Source organism: Melospiza melodia, chromosome 1, assembly GCF_035770615.1.
Source record: "Melospiza melodia melodia isolate bMelMel2 chromosome 1, bMelMel2.pri, whole genome shotgun sequence".
Classification (NCBI taxonomy): domain Eukaryota; kingdom Metazoa; phylum Chordata; class Aves; order Passeriformes; family Passerellidae; genus Melospiza; species Melospiza melodia.
Genome location: NC_086194.1, coordinates 148877681 through 148893741, shown reverse-complemented (window position 1 = coordinate 148893741; position 16061 = coordinate 148877681). Strand labels below are relative to the sequence as shown.

At 37.0% G+C, this 16061-nt stretch overlaps 1 protein-coding gene across 37 annotated transcripts in view; it reads left to right on the top strand.

The window, feature by feature from the left end:
• The window catches only part of RIMS2 (regulating synaptic membrane exocytosis 2), a 444419-nt gene that overhangs the window by 183703 nt on the left and 244655 nt on the right, over positions 1 to 16061 (top strand). For all 37 annotated transcript variants that reach the window (XM_063171188.1, XM_063171404.1, XM_063171366.1 and 34 more), the window contains one exon: positions 5812 to 6737. In XM_063171188.1, coding sequence (XP_063027258.1) covers positions 5812 to 6737 — 926 coding nt within the window. The remainder of the gene's footprint in view (positions 1 to 5811; positions 6738 to 16061) is intronic.

The following is a 16061-nucleotide window of genomic DNA, read 5'->3' as shown; positions in this document are numbered from 1 at the left end:
CAATATATCTGAAAGAACACTCAGTAAAATATTGTTGCTTTATTTCTCAGCTTGCAGTTCTCTAAAATAATATTATATGATTTAAGAGCTGCTGAATACTCAGGCAAAATAAAGGATGACAAAATAATTTCTGATGTTAGTCCAGTTTTCCTATCTCTGTTGTTTTTTATTTAAAGAAAAAAAAGTGAAACAAAAGTATTACCTAAAAATTTGTAAATTAGCAATTGATACTTAAATCACCTCTTTTGTTCAGCAGTTTTTTCCATGTTGTAACTCTTTTCCTCATACAAATTGAAAGTAGCCCTGCTGCAATGCTGAATTTTTGCCGAATTTCTTGTATAGAATAAAAATGTATTGTTTCATATATCTGTGCAATCATGTCAAGTTCAAAGCAAAATTGTTATCAGTGGTGACTTTAATTATATTAACATTTTGTTACTACAGATTTCCTTTCATTCTGTTGATACAAGCCTGCAGTCAGTGAATTCTTATTTTCAGATAAAATCTAATAGAGATCAACATCCGCTCTACCAATCTCATGCTTCAGGAAATTTATTAAATTGTAAACTTAATTCATATTCATTGTAAGCTTAATTCATATTCTTTGGAGATATTTAGCTGGAATGTATTCTAATGTTTTTAAGTATGGTTTCTATAAGGTAAAATTGCAAGGCATGGCTGAAATGAGGAAGGAAATATTGTCTCACATGAGCTTTACCTAGTGGATTCCTTAGATATGTGAATGTTAGATGTACTTCAGAACAAATTTTGAAAACCACATTGGTCAAATGCAATACACACCTTTTCAATTTATCAAAGTAGGCTGTTTAAATTAATTAACTTGTGAATTGTGCACTGGTTGCTTACATTCTTCATTTTTTGAGGGGTGAGAAACTAAGAAAGGGGAACTGATAAATCATAAGTTTAATCTAGTATAAAACTAGACAGCATAGAGTAACTGTAAAGAGAGATCTTGATGAAAACTGGAACTGCTTTGAAGTCAAAAAAATACATCTTTTTTCAACAAGGGAGCCATAGCTGCTTCATAGAATGTGCAAAATGAATTCTCCTGCACAGTATGACTCAGCAGAGGCAGAAGTTACGAGGAGAATAAAGTTAAATCATTACCAGATAGCCTCTTAAAACCACTGCCAAAAAAATTGGAGATTTTTCAGTCTGGCAAAGGAGGTCTGTGGAGATGGTTTCCTAAATGAGAGAGTAGAACCCTCCCTGTGAAAGGCAGGCAGACTCTAAAGCTGCACAGCAAGTTTTCTGGGCTCATTGCGCTCATGGGGCTTTGGGTGCAAGGTCCAGAGAGTGCCCAGCTCAGCTCCTGGCGGCCTGGGAACTGTGGGACAAGTGCTTTATCTGCTCCCTGTCACTGCTGTTTTAAACAAGTGTCCTGACTGTTGAATTCAACACATAGAAATACAGGATTTCAAATAGTAGAAGAACTATTCTTAAACGATCGCTCAGGGGCCAACAAATGCACTTTTGCTGACAGAAGCCATACAGTAAAGGAGAAATGAAGCTGTGTTCAGGGTATTTGATGAGGTCTCTAATGAGAAGCTCTGTATCTTGAATGGCTTTTGTGAAAAAGTTCTGGTGGCAAATGTCAATTTTTTACCTTCTCTGAATTATTCTTTCATGTATTGAAGGGATCACATTTTGAGTTAAGCAGAATTACAATATATGCAGGAGAGATATTTTCAGTTTTAATTTTCCATTCAAATTTATTCCTTGATAATTTATAGGAAAGAGAGAACAAAATTTGAAAGTATTTTCTAGTAAATTATAATTAGGTCTTACAAGTAGATGGACAGTATTCATTTCCAAGTAGCTGATGGCTCAGGCCCACTGAGAGCATTATTTAATTGACCCAAATTATAATTTTTTAATTGACCCAAAGCTTCTGATAAATCATACTCTTCAAGTAACTGCAGAATGCTTCAGGTGGTCAAATACAACTTTAGAATTATATCTTCATGAAGGCTTTCTCCAGTTCAAATGTATATTTTGTTAGTCTGAGGAAAAGATTATTAGCAGGAGGGTCTGATATCTAGTTTTGACAGTGATATAAATACTTTACATATTACAATGTTTTTTAATGTCTCTGACTTCTGAAATGTGACGGAGACTTAATTTTTAAAATATCCTTTTCTACAATACATTTGGGTCAATTTTCTAAAAACCTAAATCAAAGCAGAAGAGTTTTTCTCTTTAAGGCAGAATCCAAGTGAATGTCAAAGAGTTTCAAGATATTTAGTTCCATTATGGAAATCACAGCCATCAAAGTTGAATAGCTGTCTTATATTCTTCTATGCTATTTTTTAAGTACTTGAGTTCTATTGTGATGTGGGGGAGTTGAATAATTCAACTTTATGAGCAGGAGTACAGATTACAGTCAAGCTATTTGCTTTTCCATAATATTAGTAATATCTGTAGTGCACTGCAAATAAAGTTTCCATCAGTTTAGGGTTATGGGTTGTGTATTAAAAGACCAAATTTCATGTATTGATAAATTACAATAAAAATAAATACACAGTAGTAAGTAGGAAAAAATAAGTTTCATATTCTGAATCTGAAAAAAAAAACCCATTTATAGAATGTGCCTGACAAAGAGATTTTTGCAGTTTTTAAACCATAATAGAGATTTTATTTTATGGTTGTTTCAAACAAGTAGCAATCACAATGGCCTGGAGGATTTTTCAGAAAAGGTGGTAATCCTTCTGACAAGAGATATATAGTGCTTAGTTCAGCTGGCAGCTGGAGGGTGCATATCACACCCTTAAAGTTCACTTAGCTTTTAAGGTTCCAGGGAAGTCCTGGGAAGGCAAGAGTAGTCATTTTCCATAGTGTATCCAGCTGGGGGTACTTGATGGAAGGGTTTTATTAAGATATCTTTAGGGTAATTAATGGTGGTGAGAAATGGCTTAGAGAGATGAAGGTGAGTGAGAATTAGCGAGTGATATAAAAATAACAGCAGATTTTTAATAGCAGGGACAGGCCTTAAGTTTTCATCAGTACTAGTTGCCTCTTACTGTGATTTCATAACTCTGATTTGAAATGTATAGCATTCATTGTACAACTCTGTATATAGCAGGTATTTTTAAAATTAAAAAATTGTTGAATGTTAAAGGGAGGCAAATTGTGCAATGATATTCAGTAGAGAATGACAGACTTTAGTACTAAGGGTCTGGGGACTGTGGGGCAGGGTGAGCCCTCTCCTGCAGAAGATTTCTGGCTGATCAGGTGTACAGTACAGTTAATTTATTTCTGATGGACAGTACTACAGCTTCTGGTTAGTTCAGTAACTTCAGTAGTGAAGTAAGCTGACTTCAACAGGAATGAAATTAATTAGAAAGAGGGCCTGATGATGTCAGTCAACTTAGGCCAGGAATTCAATTAGCTACATTTTTTCTGTTAGGCTGCTTTCTCTGAAGAAAAGCACTATATTTGCAGGTAAGTCCTTTTTCTTGCATGTGCCCTAGTAGTTGCCACACACAGGGCAGCCATACAAAGCTTTTTCCTTCATTAAAGGTTAGAGTAGATTGAGGACCCAGCTGCTCTTCACATTACTGTCAGCCATAGATGGTTTCCTATTTTTATATCTTAAATGGAGAAAGGAAAATTACTGTTTGTAGTAAATGTAGCACATGAGGTTAGAGAATGTTTGTATAAATGCATAAAAAATAAAATGCTAAATCGGCACATTCTCCTCTCATTAACATAGAAAAAACAGGTGTACGTTTTAGTAAGTCTTGTGGCAGTTCATCTGATGATGTGTTTCCTTAATAGAAATACATTTTACTCAGCAGCAAGTCTACAACAATATTTTCACTTGCACAGAAATCCATGTCTTTTATCCCCCTCAGCCTCCCCCCCATGACATTATAGCTGTAATGTCATCAGAAGAGGATCGTATCCATATGAGGTTGCTGTGAAATGGAGTGATATATTTATTTATTTATTTTATGTATATATACACATGTGCATGCTTTTTGTATGTTTATATAATCTTCTACTTGTAGCTAAACCAATTCTTACTGCTGTGTTGTTTGTATTGCTGTAGATATAAGTGTGTAGAAGTTTAATACTGAAGCATGTGTACACTCAGGCTGCTCCAAGACACACATGAGATTTGTCAAACTAGAATCTGTATGGCTTTGTGTGTTGCACTGTTCATCATGGAGTTGATCCTACAAACCATATGTTCTAGAGAGTTTGAATGCTTTGGAGGATCAAATTGATGTAAACAATGTGGCTCTGAAGACACATGAAGGTTATATAGACTGAGTATAGACAGTGTGAGTATTGGCAGTATAGTATGTGTACGTTTCATGTGTACATGTATTTGTCTTGATTTTGCAATGAGATTCACATGGATTAATGCCTGTATCTGGTGAATGCAGATTTTTCCTATATGAGGAAGAGGGGAGAGGAAGTTATGCACACTTTTGCTATAGCCATGACAGAAATTTTCAGGAATTGGGTAATTTTCTATTGGAACAACTTATTTTGGGATGTGGCATAATTTTTCATCATCTCAAGTACTTAAGTGAAAAATATTTGTCTTCCTTAAAGCACTTCTGCATCTAATTGCTGTTGTCCTAATGAAGCTTCTATGTCTTTGCAAACTGTATTTGGGTAGTTGTGTTGTTCTAATTGTCCCTTCCTGTTGGCCATTCTGGTTTTAGCCTTCTGAAACTCTGTTCATGTTACATTAGAATTATTCAAGTTGAGTCCCCAGCAGCAGAGTCTGTAGAGATTTTGTAAAATGTACAGAGGTTATAATTTCTGCTGGAACTAACACACCTCTGTAACAACACAGATGGGATGTCTTAGCTCCACTGTAAGCAAATAGGCATTTGCATGATGCTTACAGAACTTGTCATGCTTCACACTAAGAATTTCATTTTTGCAAGATTTAATTAGTTTCCTCATTTTTACATGCCATTGCAAAGCTAAAGTACTTTACTATTTACAAGGCAATACTGGGTCCAAATCTTTCAAGCACAGTTTAATGATTCTGTATGGTACCTAAAACAGTACAGGATGCCAGTTTGCCAGACACCCCACAGGCCATGCACACTCTGCACCGACAGCTGTTGTTTTTTCTTGTTCAGCAGAGACTGCATTTCCTTCCTGGCTGTGAAAATAATGTTTTCTCTCCTATCAGATAGACAGAGGCAGCACTTTGAAACTCTTTCCCTTCGCAGCAAAAAATGTGGTTTGTTTTCTGAGTTCAGGACTTCTGAGTTCATCTGATTTAGAAAAGTGCTGCCATTGAATCTTTGTCTGTTTTCTGCCCTTGGCACAAATTATAGTTTTGTGGGAACTGAAATGTGTGTTTTTGAGCAATAACAGCTGCTAAAAGAATAAACTAACTGAATGATTTTTCTAGCCCTAATTTTCATGGTGATTAAAAAACTCCATTGAAGACAAGTATATGGTCAAGTTATATTGCTGTAAAATGATTTAAAGGATTATAAAATTTTGGTACTTGTAAACCAGTCATGACTACAAAGTAGCCTAAGTATTTGTCTTCTATATTTTATAAAGTCACATCAGCGTTTTTCTTTCAAAGCTGTTTTTTATTCAAACTGCGCACTGTAAGCAGATTTATAGCATGACATCCTTTCTTTAATTTGGTACAGAAAATGTGGGAGCATATTCACAAAAAATGCAATGAACGGATTTTTTTTTTCCATCAGCTGGTCATTTTATCTTTGAACTAGCATTAACTGTATATTTGTGGTACATAAAATATTGACAGGATTCTCTTTCTGCTTTCTTGCCATGATTATTTAGGAAAAGAAGCCCTTCAATATCAAGAGAACAGAGCAGAAGATACGACCAAAGGGACGAGAGAGACGAATACTCGCAGTATGCTACATCAGACAGTGCGATGCCCAGGTCACCATCAGATTATTCAGATAGGCGGTCACAGCGTGGGCCCCAGTTGTACGAAGAGCCTGAACTGGGTGATTATAGAGATTCCAACAGGAGGAGCCGCAGGCGTTCCAAGGAGTATCCGGTAGAAGAAGAAGATGCGCAAAGCAGGGAAGAATATGAGAGGCAAAGGAGGGAAGAGGAATACCAGGCACGATACCGGAGTGATCCTAATTTGGCTCGTTATCCAGTCAAGCCGCAGCCATATGAGGAACAAATGCGTATCCACGCCGAAGTGTCCCGCGCACGACACGAACGCAGGCACAGCGATGTCTCGCTGGCAAATACAGAGCTGGAAGATTCTCGGATGTCCATGCTCAGGATGGAACGGCCATCAAGACAAAGATCAGTGTCTGAGCGCAGGGCCGCCATGGAAAACCAACGTTCATACTCTATGGAAAGAACTCGAGAGGCTCAGGGACCAAGTCCCAATCGTCAGAGGACCACAAATCATAGCCCTCCTACACCTAGGAGGAGTCCAATTCCTCTGGAAAGACCAGACATGAGGCGCTCTGATTCTTTAAGGAAACAGCACCATTTGGATCCCAGTTCTGCTGTTCGGAAAACAAAGCGTGAAAAGATGGAGACCATGTTACGGAATGATTCGCTCAGCTCGGACCAGTCTGAATCCGTCAGGCCTCCTCCACCAAAGCCCCATAAAACGAAAAAAGGAGGTAAAATGCGCCAGGTTTCATTAAGTAGCTCAGAAGAAGAACTGGCATCCACTCCAGAATATACAAGTTGTGATGATGTAGAGATTGAAAGTGAAAGTGTTAGTGAAAAAGGTAAGATTTCTATTTTTTTTATTGGTTCACTATATAGATTTTATTTGGTTTCTACTGCTTTGGACATTTAGCTATTTAAAATGTTTGCAACCACACATCTCCAGCCCTTCACAGATGACTCAACTTTGTTGTGATGGGAATCGGGATTTTTTTTCTGATTTTGTGTTTCATTTACATAAATGTGATGATTTATGTGGAAAAGATCATCACAGCTCCTATAAGTATTTGGATTAGTTAAAGGAAAAAACATGCCTACTGAAAAACCTATCAATGAAATCTCCAAAATATCTAAAGCTGTGCTGTCATATAAGGCCACGGTTTCATGTTATTTAATACCAGATTTGCGTGCTCCTGGATCACAATGAGTGCATATTTGATCTGGATCAAGTGTGGGCGCATGACCGCGTTTTTGTTGAATTAACTGGAGCACATGATACAGCCCTTATGCCAGTTTCATGCTGTCTGCTGCAGGTTAAAGAATGTCTGATCTGCAAAAAGATCTGTGTATGTAAGGTTAACCCACTGAAGTTTTGAGACAAATTTAAAATGACTGATGCTGTTTACGCCTATAGAGGTTTCTTTTCCTTGTGGTGCTGTGATGAATTTTGATTTTAGTGCTTTTTAGAAGTAGTTTTGGAATTACTTTCAGAAAGAAAACTAAGATTGATTGAAATTACTTCCCAGCCTATAAAAGGATAATTTCTAATTAAATATGAAAGTATTGGGGACCATGAATTTAAACTCAATGAAATGAATATTATGAGTTTACTTACCTTCATGTATGTTGTTGTAAGCTCTTTTTGAGTTATTATTCTTATACCAGTGAACCTTTGTTACTTCCTCTAAATGGTTATCTGCTGTTGTGGATTGTGAATAGAAAATTTGCTACTATTTATTTTATTATTATTAATATTAAGTTGCTATCAAGTTGGTTCTGAAGCAAGTAATTAACTTGAGTAAGTGTAATAACTCTGAATTTTCATATGTCAATATCCACAACCATGGTCTGATAAGTAAGGAGCAAGACTGTGTAGAATGGAAGGAATTTTCACCATGTCAAAGTAGACAGTTGCATGTACTTCTGTGAAACAGCTGTGCTGAAACCTTGACCCCCTTAGTGTTCCTGATGAGTAGAAAAGACTAATACCAACTTTATGGTGTTCATGATTTTGCTCTTAGAAGCAACCTTGAGAAAGATAGGACCAATCAATACAGGGGAAGTAGTAACAAAATGTTTATTTAATGCAATTCAGTGCAGGAAATGTATTATACAAGGTAATATAGACAATATATTTTTTGTACACATAACAAAGCATATACATTGAGGATTATAAAAGCGCAGAATCATTTAAGTTGGAAAAGATCTACAAGATTATTGATTTCCACTAATTTAGCACTTCCATGGCTTCTAACACATCAATAACCCTTGTGTCTGCTGCTGCACAGCTCTCTATCCCCTACCTCCATGGAGACAGCAGAATGAAGGACCCCACTGGCACAATGTCTCTCAGACACTGGAAGGATGCTGCCTAATTTATCTGTAACAAGTCTGGTTTCATGCCTTTCCCCTTCAGACCTAGTTTAAAGCTCTGTCCATGAACCCTGCTAATGCCTGAGAAAAATCCTTTTCCTCTTTTGAGACAGGTGATCCCCATTTGTCATCAGCAGGTGTGGTGTCATGTAAACTGTAAACATGATCAAAACCCCACAAAATTCTGCTGGCTCAGAGTCAAATATTGGTCTGCTGGATCTCCCTCTCTTCCCTCCTCATTTCCTGCAACTGGGAGAATAGAGTAGAAGCCCACTTGTACTCCTGCTTCCTTACCCTGTCATCCTAAAGCACTGATGTCTCTCTTTGATTGCCCTTGGATTTCTTATTGCCACTTTTCTGCCCACCTGAAAAATCCATAACTGCTGAAGGCCTTGCCTGGATAGGAACCTTTCCCTTCATGTCTGGGTCTCAGGGATCCACTGGACTTTGACAAGAAGTGGGTCTGGTCTACATATTGGATCTTCTGCTCCTTTCAGAAGAGAGTTTAGAACATCCTCTACAATTCTAACAACTCTAGGTTCTCTGTAATAAATTCTAGGTTCTTTGTCATCTTACAAAACTTACAGCTTTCACGTAAATAATTTTTCATTTTAGGTGTCAAAGAAAACATTCTTACTGATAACAATAGTAAATAATAATGACAATGTCGTGTCTGTCCTGTTTTCTGAGGGAATGAATGAAGCTAGATATTTGTTATACAAATTAATTTAAAAAACTTGCAAAGATTTTGCAGGGAAAAAACATTCCTTACTATGCTTTGTTCATCTTGATTGAATTAGTGTAAGCACTTTTTAATGACATACGGAGTATAACTGTGTCAAAGTGGCCTAGTGGTGGCCTGCAGCTGGAACCAATGTGGAGAAAACCTTGGTTTTTCATAAAGGAGAAGAGCAACTGCTTGAACTGGGGAAGGATGTGACTGCTTTGACTGTGTCTGCTCCCAGCCTGTGCTGGGGATCCTGAGCTGGGGGAAGGACCATGCATAGCACAGGAAGTCATTCCAGGAGTAACTCCTGTACTGGAACCAGAGCCAGCTGCGCCAGGCTCAGCAGCCCATGTCACATAATCAAATAATATCTTCAGACCCTCCTACTTCTCCCCTGCTCTTTAACCACTGGAGTGGCATTTTTTGCAAAGAGGGACTGGGACTCCTGTGCAAGAAATGTGGACCTGGCAGCATTGACATGAAGGGCTGGGATGGTGTTTGGTGGGATGAGATATGCTAAGATGATGGTCAGGAGCTGACACTGACCGGTGAGTTCATTCTTTAGAAGCTCAGGAAACAACGCATGAGAACAGTGTTAAATGGACATAGCTGAGATTACAAATGAGTTTACCTGAAACATAGGTTGTGCCAGAATTAGACATATTTTTCAGAGTGAATTTTGTGCAGATCTTCATAGACATTGAAACTCTCTTTAGTGACATAACCGAGCACCAATTTAATAGATGGCCTCTGCCTTTTTCTGTGAATAGGATGAACAATCCTTTCCTATTGTGTTATTCAAATTTTTCTGAAACTAATAATATTTTCTCTGCATTATGTAAGAGACCCTTCTTCACTCTTGCTGTGAATACCAGGCTTCTGTAACTGCAAAGATGTCTCAATTTACAACACTTATTTCCAGTCCTGAGATCAGTGTAGCAGACAGTTCAAAGCTGTATCTACATGACAGGACCTCCTGGCTGTCTTAGGAAATACACTTTGGAGGACAAAAAGCAGTTGCCTATATGTTTTGGACCAAAATATTAGGTATATTGCTATTTTCCCTAATAATGAAAGATCAAAATTGCCTAAAATGTTAGAGAAAAACAATTATTGAAATGTCAATGTTTTTATGAAATCATGAATTTTAAATGGCTGTAAAATGCCACCTCCATCACTAAAACCAGGTATTATAATGACATTATAAATGTTCTAGACTGTTCAAATCACCAATTCTTTCCCAAAACCATCTCAGTTTACATGGTGTAGTTTGAAGGCTCTGAGAAATGTGAGTTATAAAAAGAAAACTGTTGTGATGGTATTGTGGCAGAGTCAACTTTGTCATCTAGAGAGGTGCAAATAAAGCTGAATTTTGTGGTGTGCAAGTCAGGCCAACCTTTCTACATTGATTGTCCAATTTAACTGTCTTCTATTGTGAGGGACAATTAGAGTACTTTTTTACCTTCATGTTCAGTTAGATGTTTTCCAGTGCAATTCTAAGGAGGAGGCCTTAAGGGGAGGTTTGAAAGGGCCCCCATAATTTGCTGGCGAGCATGAAGCAGATGTGAAGCAGAGTGGCTAATTCTGTGTGTCCACAGGCTTTACAGATAAATTTAGAAAATCAAACAGTACCACTGCCCTTGTGTTCCTTATGGCAATACTGTCACACCTGCAGTCTGCCAAAGGACCAATCTGAAGAGACTCAGGAAATCTTGTGATCCCTGGGGTTGTTTTACCCCCACTCAGAGGAAAGGCACGAGAGAGGCGACCTGTGCTGAAGCTGGGGTTCTGTCTGCACCTTCCCCAAACACTTGAGGGTCTTAAAAACAAGTCTTTACAAATCTCTCAAACTCTAGGGATTCAGCAAGAGACCATCTCTACATGGAAGAAGAGAATTCATTCAAGGAAATCTAGGTGTGTGATAGTTCTAAATATTGCCCTAATTTGTTCTAAATAGAAAGTAGGACATAGTAGACTCTCCAATGATGGTAAACAGTTCAGGCATACATGCAAACCATGCTCCCAGTGCTTTTCAGAGCACCCTGTGAAAGGTATCTGTTTGCACAAATGGTGGCTGACATCTAATGTGGGTGGAATCTGTGGTGGGAAAGTGAAATGTGTTTGCGTTTTGTCAGTTCTTAAATTTAGTGTTTGCTTTCACTCTTATTTTATTAAAACATCATAGCTAGTTAGTTTTTATTGTCAAAGAAACTCATATGCATAGAAAGATAGAAATCTTTAGTTTGAAAGAGATCTTTGGGATAAAGTCCTACTGTTAACTTAAGAATGACAATGTCACCACTAAACCAGTGTCACATCCATGCCTTTTAAATACTTCCAGGGCTGCCCAGGGCATAGTGAATCAGCTAGTCCCCTGGGCAGCCTGTTCCTGTTCTAGTGTTTGATAACCCTTTCAGTGAAGAATTTTTTTCCTTATATCCAGTCTAAATTTCCCCTGCCACATCATGAGGCCACTTCTTTCTGTTGTTTCTTACTTTGGAGAAGAGTCCCACGCCAACGTGGCTACAACTCCTCTCAGGTAGTTGTAGAGGGTGATAAGGTACCCCCTGAGCCTCCTTTTCTCCAGGCTAAACACCCCCATCTCTCTCAGCTACTCCTCACAGGACTTGTGCTCCAGACCCTCCACCAGCTTTGTTACCCTTCTCTGGACTCGCTCCAGCCCTTTCATGTCTGTCTTGTAGTGAGGGGCCCCAAACCAAACCCAGTGTTTAAAGTGCAGCCTCACCAGTGCTGAGTACCAGAGGCTGATCACTGCCCTGGTCCTGCTGGCCACCCTTTTGCTGATACCAGACAGGATGTGACTGGCCTTCTTAGTCATCCAGGCATGCTGCCAGCTCATATTCAGCCAGCTGTTCACCAACCCCCTAACAAAACATGTGGATAGACTCGAGCAAACTTAAAACATTAAAGATCTGTGTGTTGTTGATTGAAAGCTGCAGAGTGCAGGCTGTCTGAACAGAAATGTGTGCTTGCAGGACCAGGTGAAAATACACTTTGTCACTAAGCACATTAAGACATAAATACATAACCTTGCACTGGCTGTGTTGTGGTCATTTACAAACTTGTGAAGAACTGCCCTTTTTCATGATAGAAGTTAAAATATCCTCATGTCTGGAATAGCCTCCAGGGCCTACTTGTTTATTGCAGATTTGAAACCAATCTGGTAGACATCCAGTTTAGTTTTTGATGGAGAATTAGGTTTATTTGAAAACAATATGCTTGTCACAAGTTAGAAAAAGTGTGGTAGCTCATGGTGTGAGAAGCAGAAAGCACATTTCCTGAGTGCTACTGCAAGAACAGTGCGTGTCTTACATGAGCAGAAATGCCAAGGAAGTGGGATTCCATCAGAGAGCTCTCACTTTTAAATTCAGAGAGATAAGGGACCTGATTTCAATCTTGCTTGTGCCAGTTTCATACATCTTCAACAACTTTGGCTTCAAAGTTACACTGAGCTAAATTAGATCAGAACGAGGTCATTGTTTCTAAAATTTGTTTCATTCAGGTTAGAGAGTTCCTGAAAGTCTAACTTCTCTGGAACAAATTATACTAGAAGGCAAAATTTTAGGATTAAGCTGCAGCAGTTGAACGAAAAGACTTGGAATTTTCACACAGTTTCAGTATAGAAATATCTTACAATTCAAAGTACAAATTTTAAATGATCAAAGAAAAATGGTTATTTAAAATGATGAAACGTTTGTCATGTTTTATTAAAACAGATTTCAGAGAGTCACAAAATTTGCTTTTATTATTTCACTTAATATTGCAGTTTAGGAGATTGTGTTTTGTTTTTGTGATTAAATAACTTTTATTTTTATAGACACCTCTACCTCTTATGTAAGATAAATATAACTTAAATATATAAAGAGTTTGACTGGAAATTCAGAATGCTGTTATTCCATTTTTTAATCCTACTCCTATGAACTACCTCTATTTTAAGTGCAAATATAAGAAATATTGAGAGATAAGAAATATTACACTTTTATCTGTCTATTTTTAAGCAATAAAAAGTCACTGCTTTGAAAGTACTTCTTATAACATTGACTAAGAAGTACCTAACTACTTTAAAATGTTAGTATTGCCTATGATATTTTTTATAGAAAAATATCTTTCACAGATGTATAGATGAGAATAGAACTAGAATGTTTCAAGCTACAGAAATTTCTAATTGTAGAGAATTTTTAAATAAAGTATTGCTAAACCTTCTCCTACTTACACACTTCCATGGTACTTAGAATATATGAAAAGGGTGTGATCTTTTGCGCCATTTAGAGGACTCTACTGTAACATACTTTAAATTTGCAGTAATTTAAAATCCTGGTGTAAGACAATAACATCCCTCACTGAAAAAAGCCCTGCCTTTTCCCTATTCTTGGCTGCATATTCACATCCTTATTTTCACTTCTGCTGGCAGAAGCATTCTGGCAGGTGCACACTGCATCAAGCCAGGAAACCTTTGGGGATAACTCTAACTAGGTGAAAAGATGGTCAATATTAACATTAGAAGCTTCCTTATAAAATGATGGTTGTCCTCTAAGATTGTAGAATACTTGCTGAAAAGATGGTGTGTAACTTACGCATTCTCAGAATCTGAGGATAGACAGGGATTTCCTGAAGTCAGGAAGAAGAAATATTTTCATATAGTAATCAGAACATACAGAATATTTTATCATAGTTAAATGAACATGAATAATTTCCTAGCACATAAATTCAAACTAAAATGTCTAATATTCAATTTTATTGATTAAAACCTTGCCTAAATTGCAATCTGAACCTTCTGTATACAAATGTACAGGAATAATTAAAACTTATTAAAAATTAATTCCTTAATCATGTTTCCTTTTACTCTGTGACTTTGCTGGAACTATAGTGTAGGTGAAATGTTGTCTGGGCAAAAGATTAATAATCTTCTGAGATAGTGTAACACAAGAACTATGAATTATTACTAAAGTATTTTAGTGTATTTGTTGTAGTTATCTGGGGTTTAAGGTGAGATTAAGTTTTTTATTAACCAAACAAAATGGTTTTTAATATTGTTAACTTATGGATCATTGGAACCTAGCTGTAGTTTACCTTTAAACACTAACTGCAAGGTGTAGTTTCCCCTGGAATTTATGAAAATATGCTATTCTTAAGGTAAAGATTGTTGTTTTTCAGTTGAAACTGTAGACCACTGAATCATATGAGTGACCAATATTAAAAGTATCATAAACAATTTTTGCTTTCTCTGTAACCCTTTTTTATCTTTTTGAAATTTAAATAGAAAACAAAAGAAACTTGAATTATCATTCCAAGATTCTTTTTTCACTATCCTTTACCATTGTGGCAGGTGGAATATATGCTGAATAAAATCAATAAATATCCATAAACTTTTTAATAGTGATGAAAGAAATTTTTGTACAAACATGACTGGAAAGGGAGTCATCCTATGAAATGCAAGGCTTCCAATGTAGGGAATTCTTATCTTATTCAACCTGCTCCACTTATTTCAAACTGCAATTACACTTTAGCTAAGTTAGAAAGATTAACTTGATAATCAAATCTTGCATCAAGGCTAAGTGCTAATAATTAATACAGATTTGGCACATATAAGGCAAAATGAAGACCTACTGGATTCTATGTGAAACATTTTAGTTGTTTACAATGCCATGCTAGAACAAAAAAACATCATGGAGTTTTTCTTTTGAAGTTTTCTGAATATTTATATAAATACTGGATTTTTTAGTCTTTTTTACAGAGTCCCAACAAACAGAAATAATGACAACACAAAAAGAAAAAAAACCCCACATGTACTATCTCCAGAATACATGAAGTGTATTTTTCAAATTATAATTTTCTTCATACTTTGATGAAATCATTGTTCTTCTAATGAAACAAAACAAATCTATCTGTCACAGATTATACTCTGTGTCATTTTAGATTATGTTAGTGCTTTCCTATGGCATATTTAAATTGATTTTGCAGGTAATTTTGTTACTTCTTCTGTTAACTGTCAGAAACTAAATGGGTCACTGTCAAATAAATTTAATTAATGAAAAAAATGATTATTTAGTTGGTTGTATTTTATCATTTGTGTGGTTTGGGTTGGTTTTTTCTTCATTTTATGTAAAAACATGTCTTTCTTGTTCTGTTTTTATTTTGATGTGTATTTCATTAGGGATAGGATAATCAGTATGGGAGAAATAGAGAAACCAAAGTGAAGGGGAAATAAGCAGAACTGGCATATGTCATTCAAGTGAGAACTGTTCCTAAGATGCTCTGTCCTTTGGCCCTGTTGTCCCAAACTCCCCAAAATGAACCATTCAGGACCTGGAGTTGTTCACAGAAACTGCTTGAGATTAAACTAAATATTGTCAAGGGTGAGACCTGGAAGCATATGCTTGTCAGAGGAAAGCATGTTCTTTCCATCTTCTCACAGTTCTCACTCCATCCAAGTCTCATCCATTGCAATTCACAATCTGGGCACCAGGAAGAAATATTTTTATATAAATAGTCTGGGCAAAGTGGCGCCAATTCCTGCGTCCTCCTCTGCCTGGCTGTAGTTTCAGCTGTTCAGGAGCTCTGTGTAGCAGTGAAGCTGCTCCTGGGGGAAGGCCCTGGCACAAGGGTGAGGGGTGAGACAGACACTTGGGGCAGGCCCCAGGACGGTCCCACAGAAACCCTTCCCAGCCAGAGCCTCAGCAGGTGCCGAGGGATGGGTGCCATCTGCCTAGGAATCTGATTATTGATTTAGCAGTGCAATTTCACCCTATTTCTGGCTAAGCTGAAAATTCTAGCTAGCTTTTTCCAATAGTAATATTCTGTCAAAAGTATATTTAAAATGCTATACGTGTGTTTTAAAGTTTTTGGTGTTTGTCAGTAACATCAAAAAATTATTAACGCGTTTCTACTCTGATGGTCCGCTGATGATGAAATCTTCATTTTAGGGGGAAGATAGAAAAAAATGATGTAATGATAATGAAATTTATGATCATTAAGAAAATATTAAATTAAACTCTTTGAAGAGGATTGGGTCATTGCAGTCTATCAAATTAGTGCTAATTGTTTT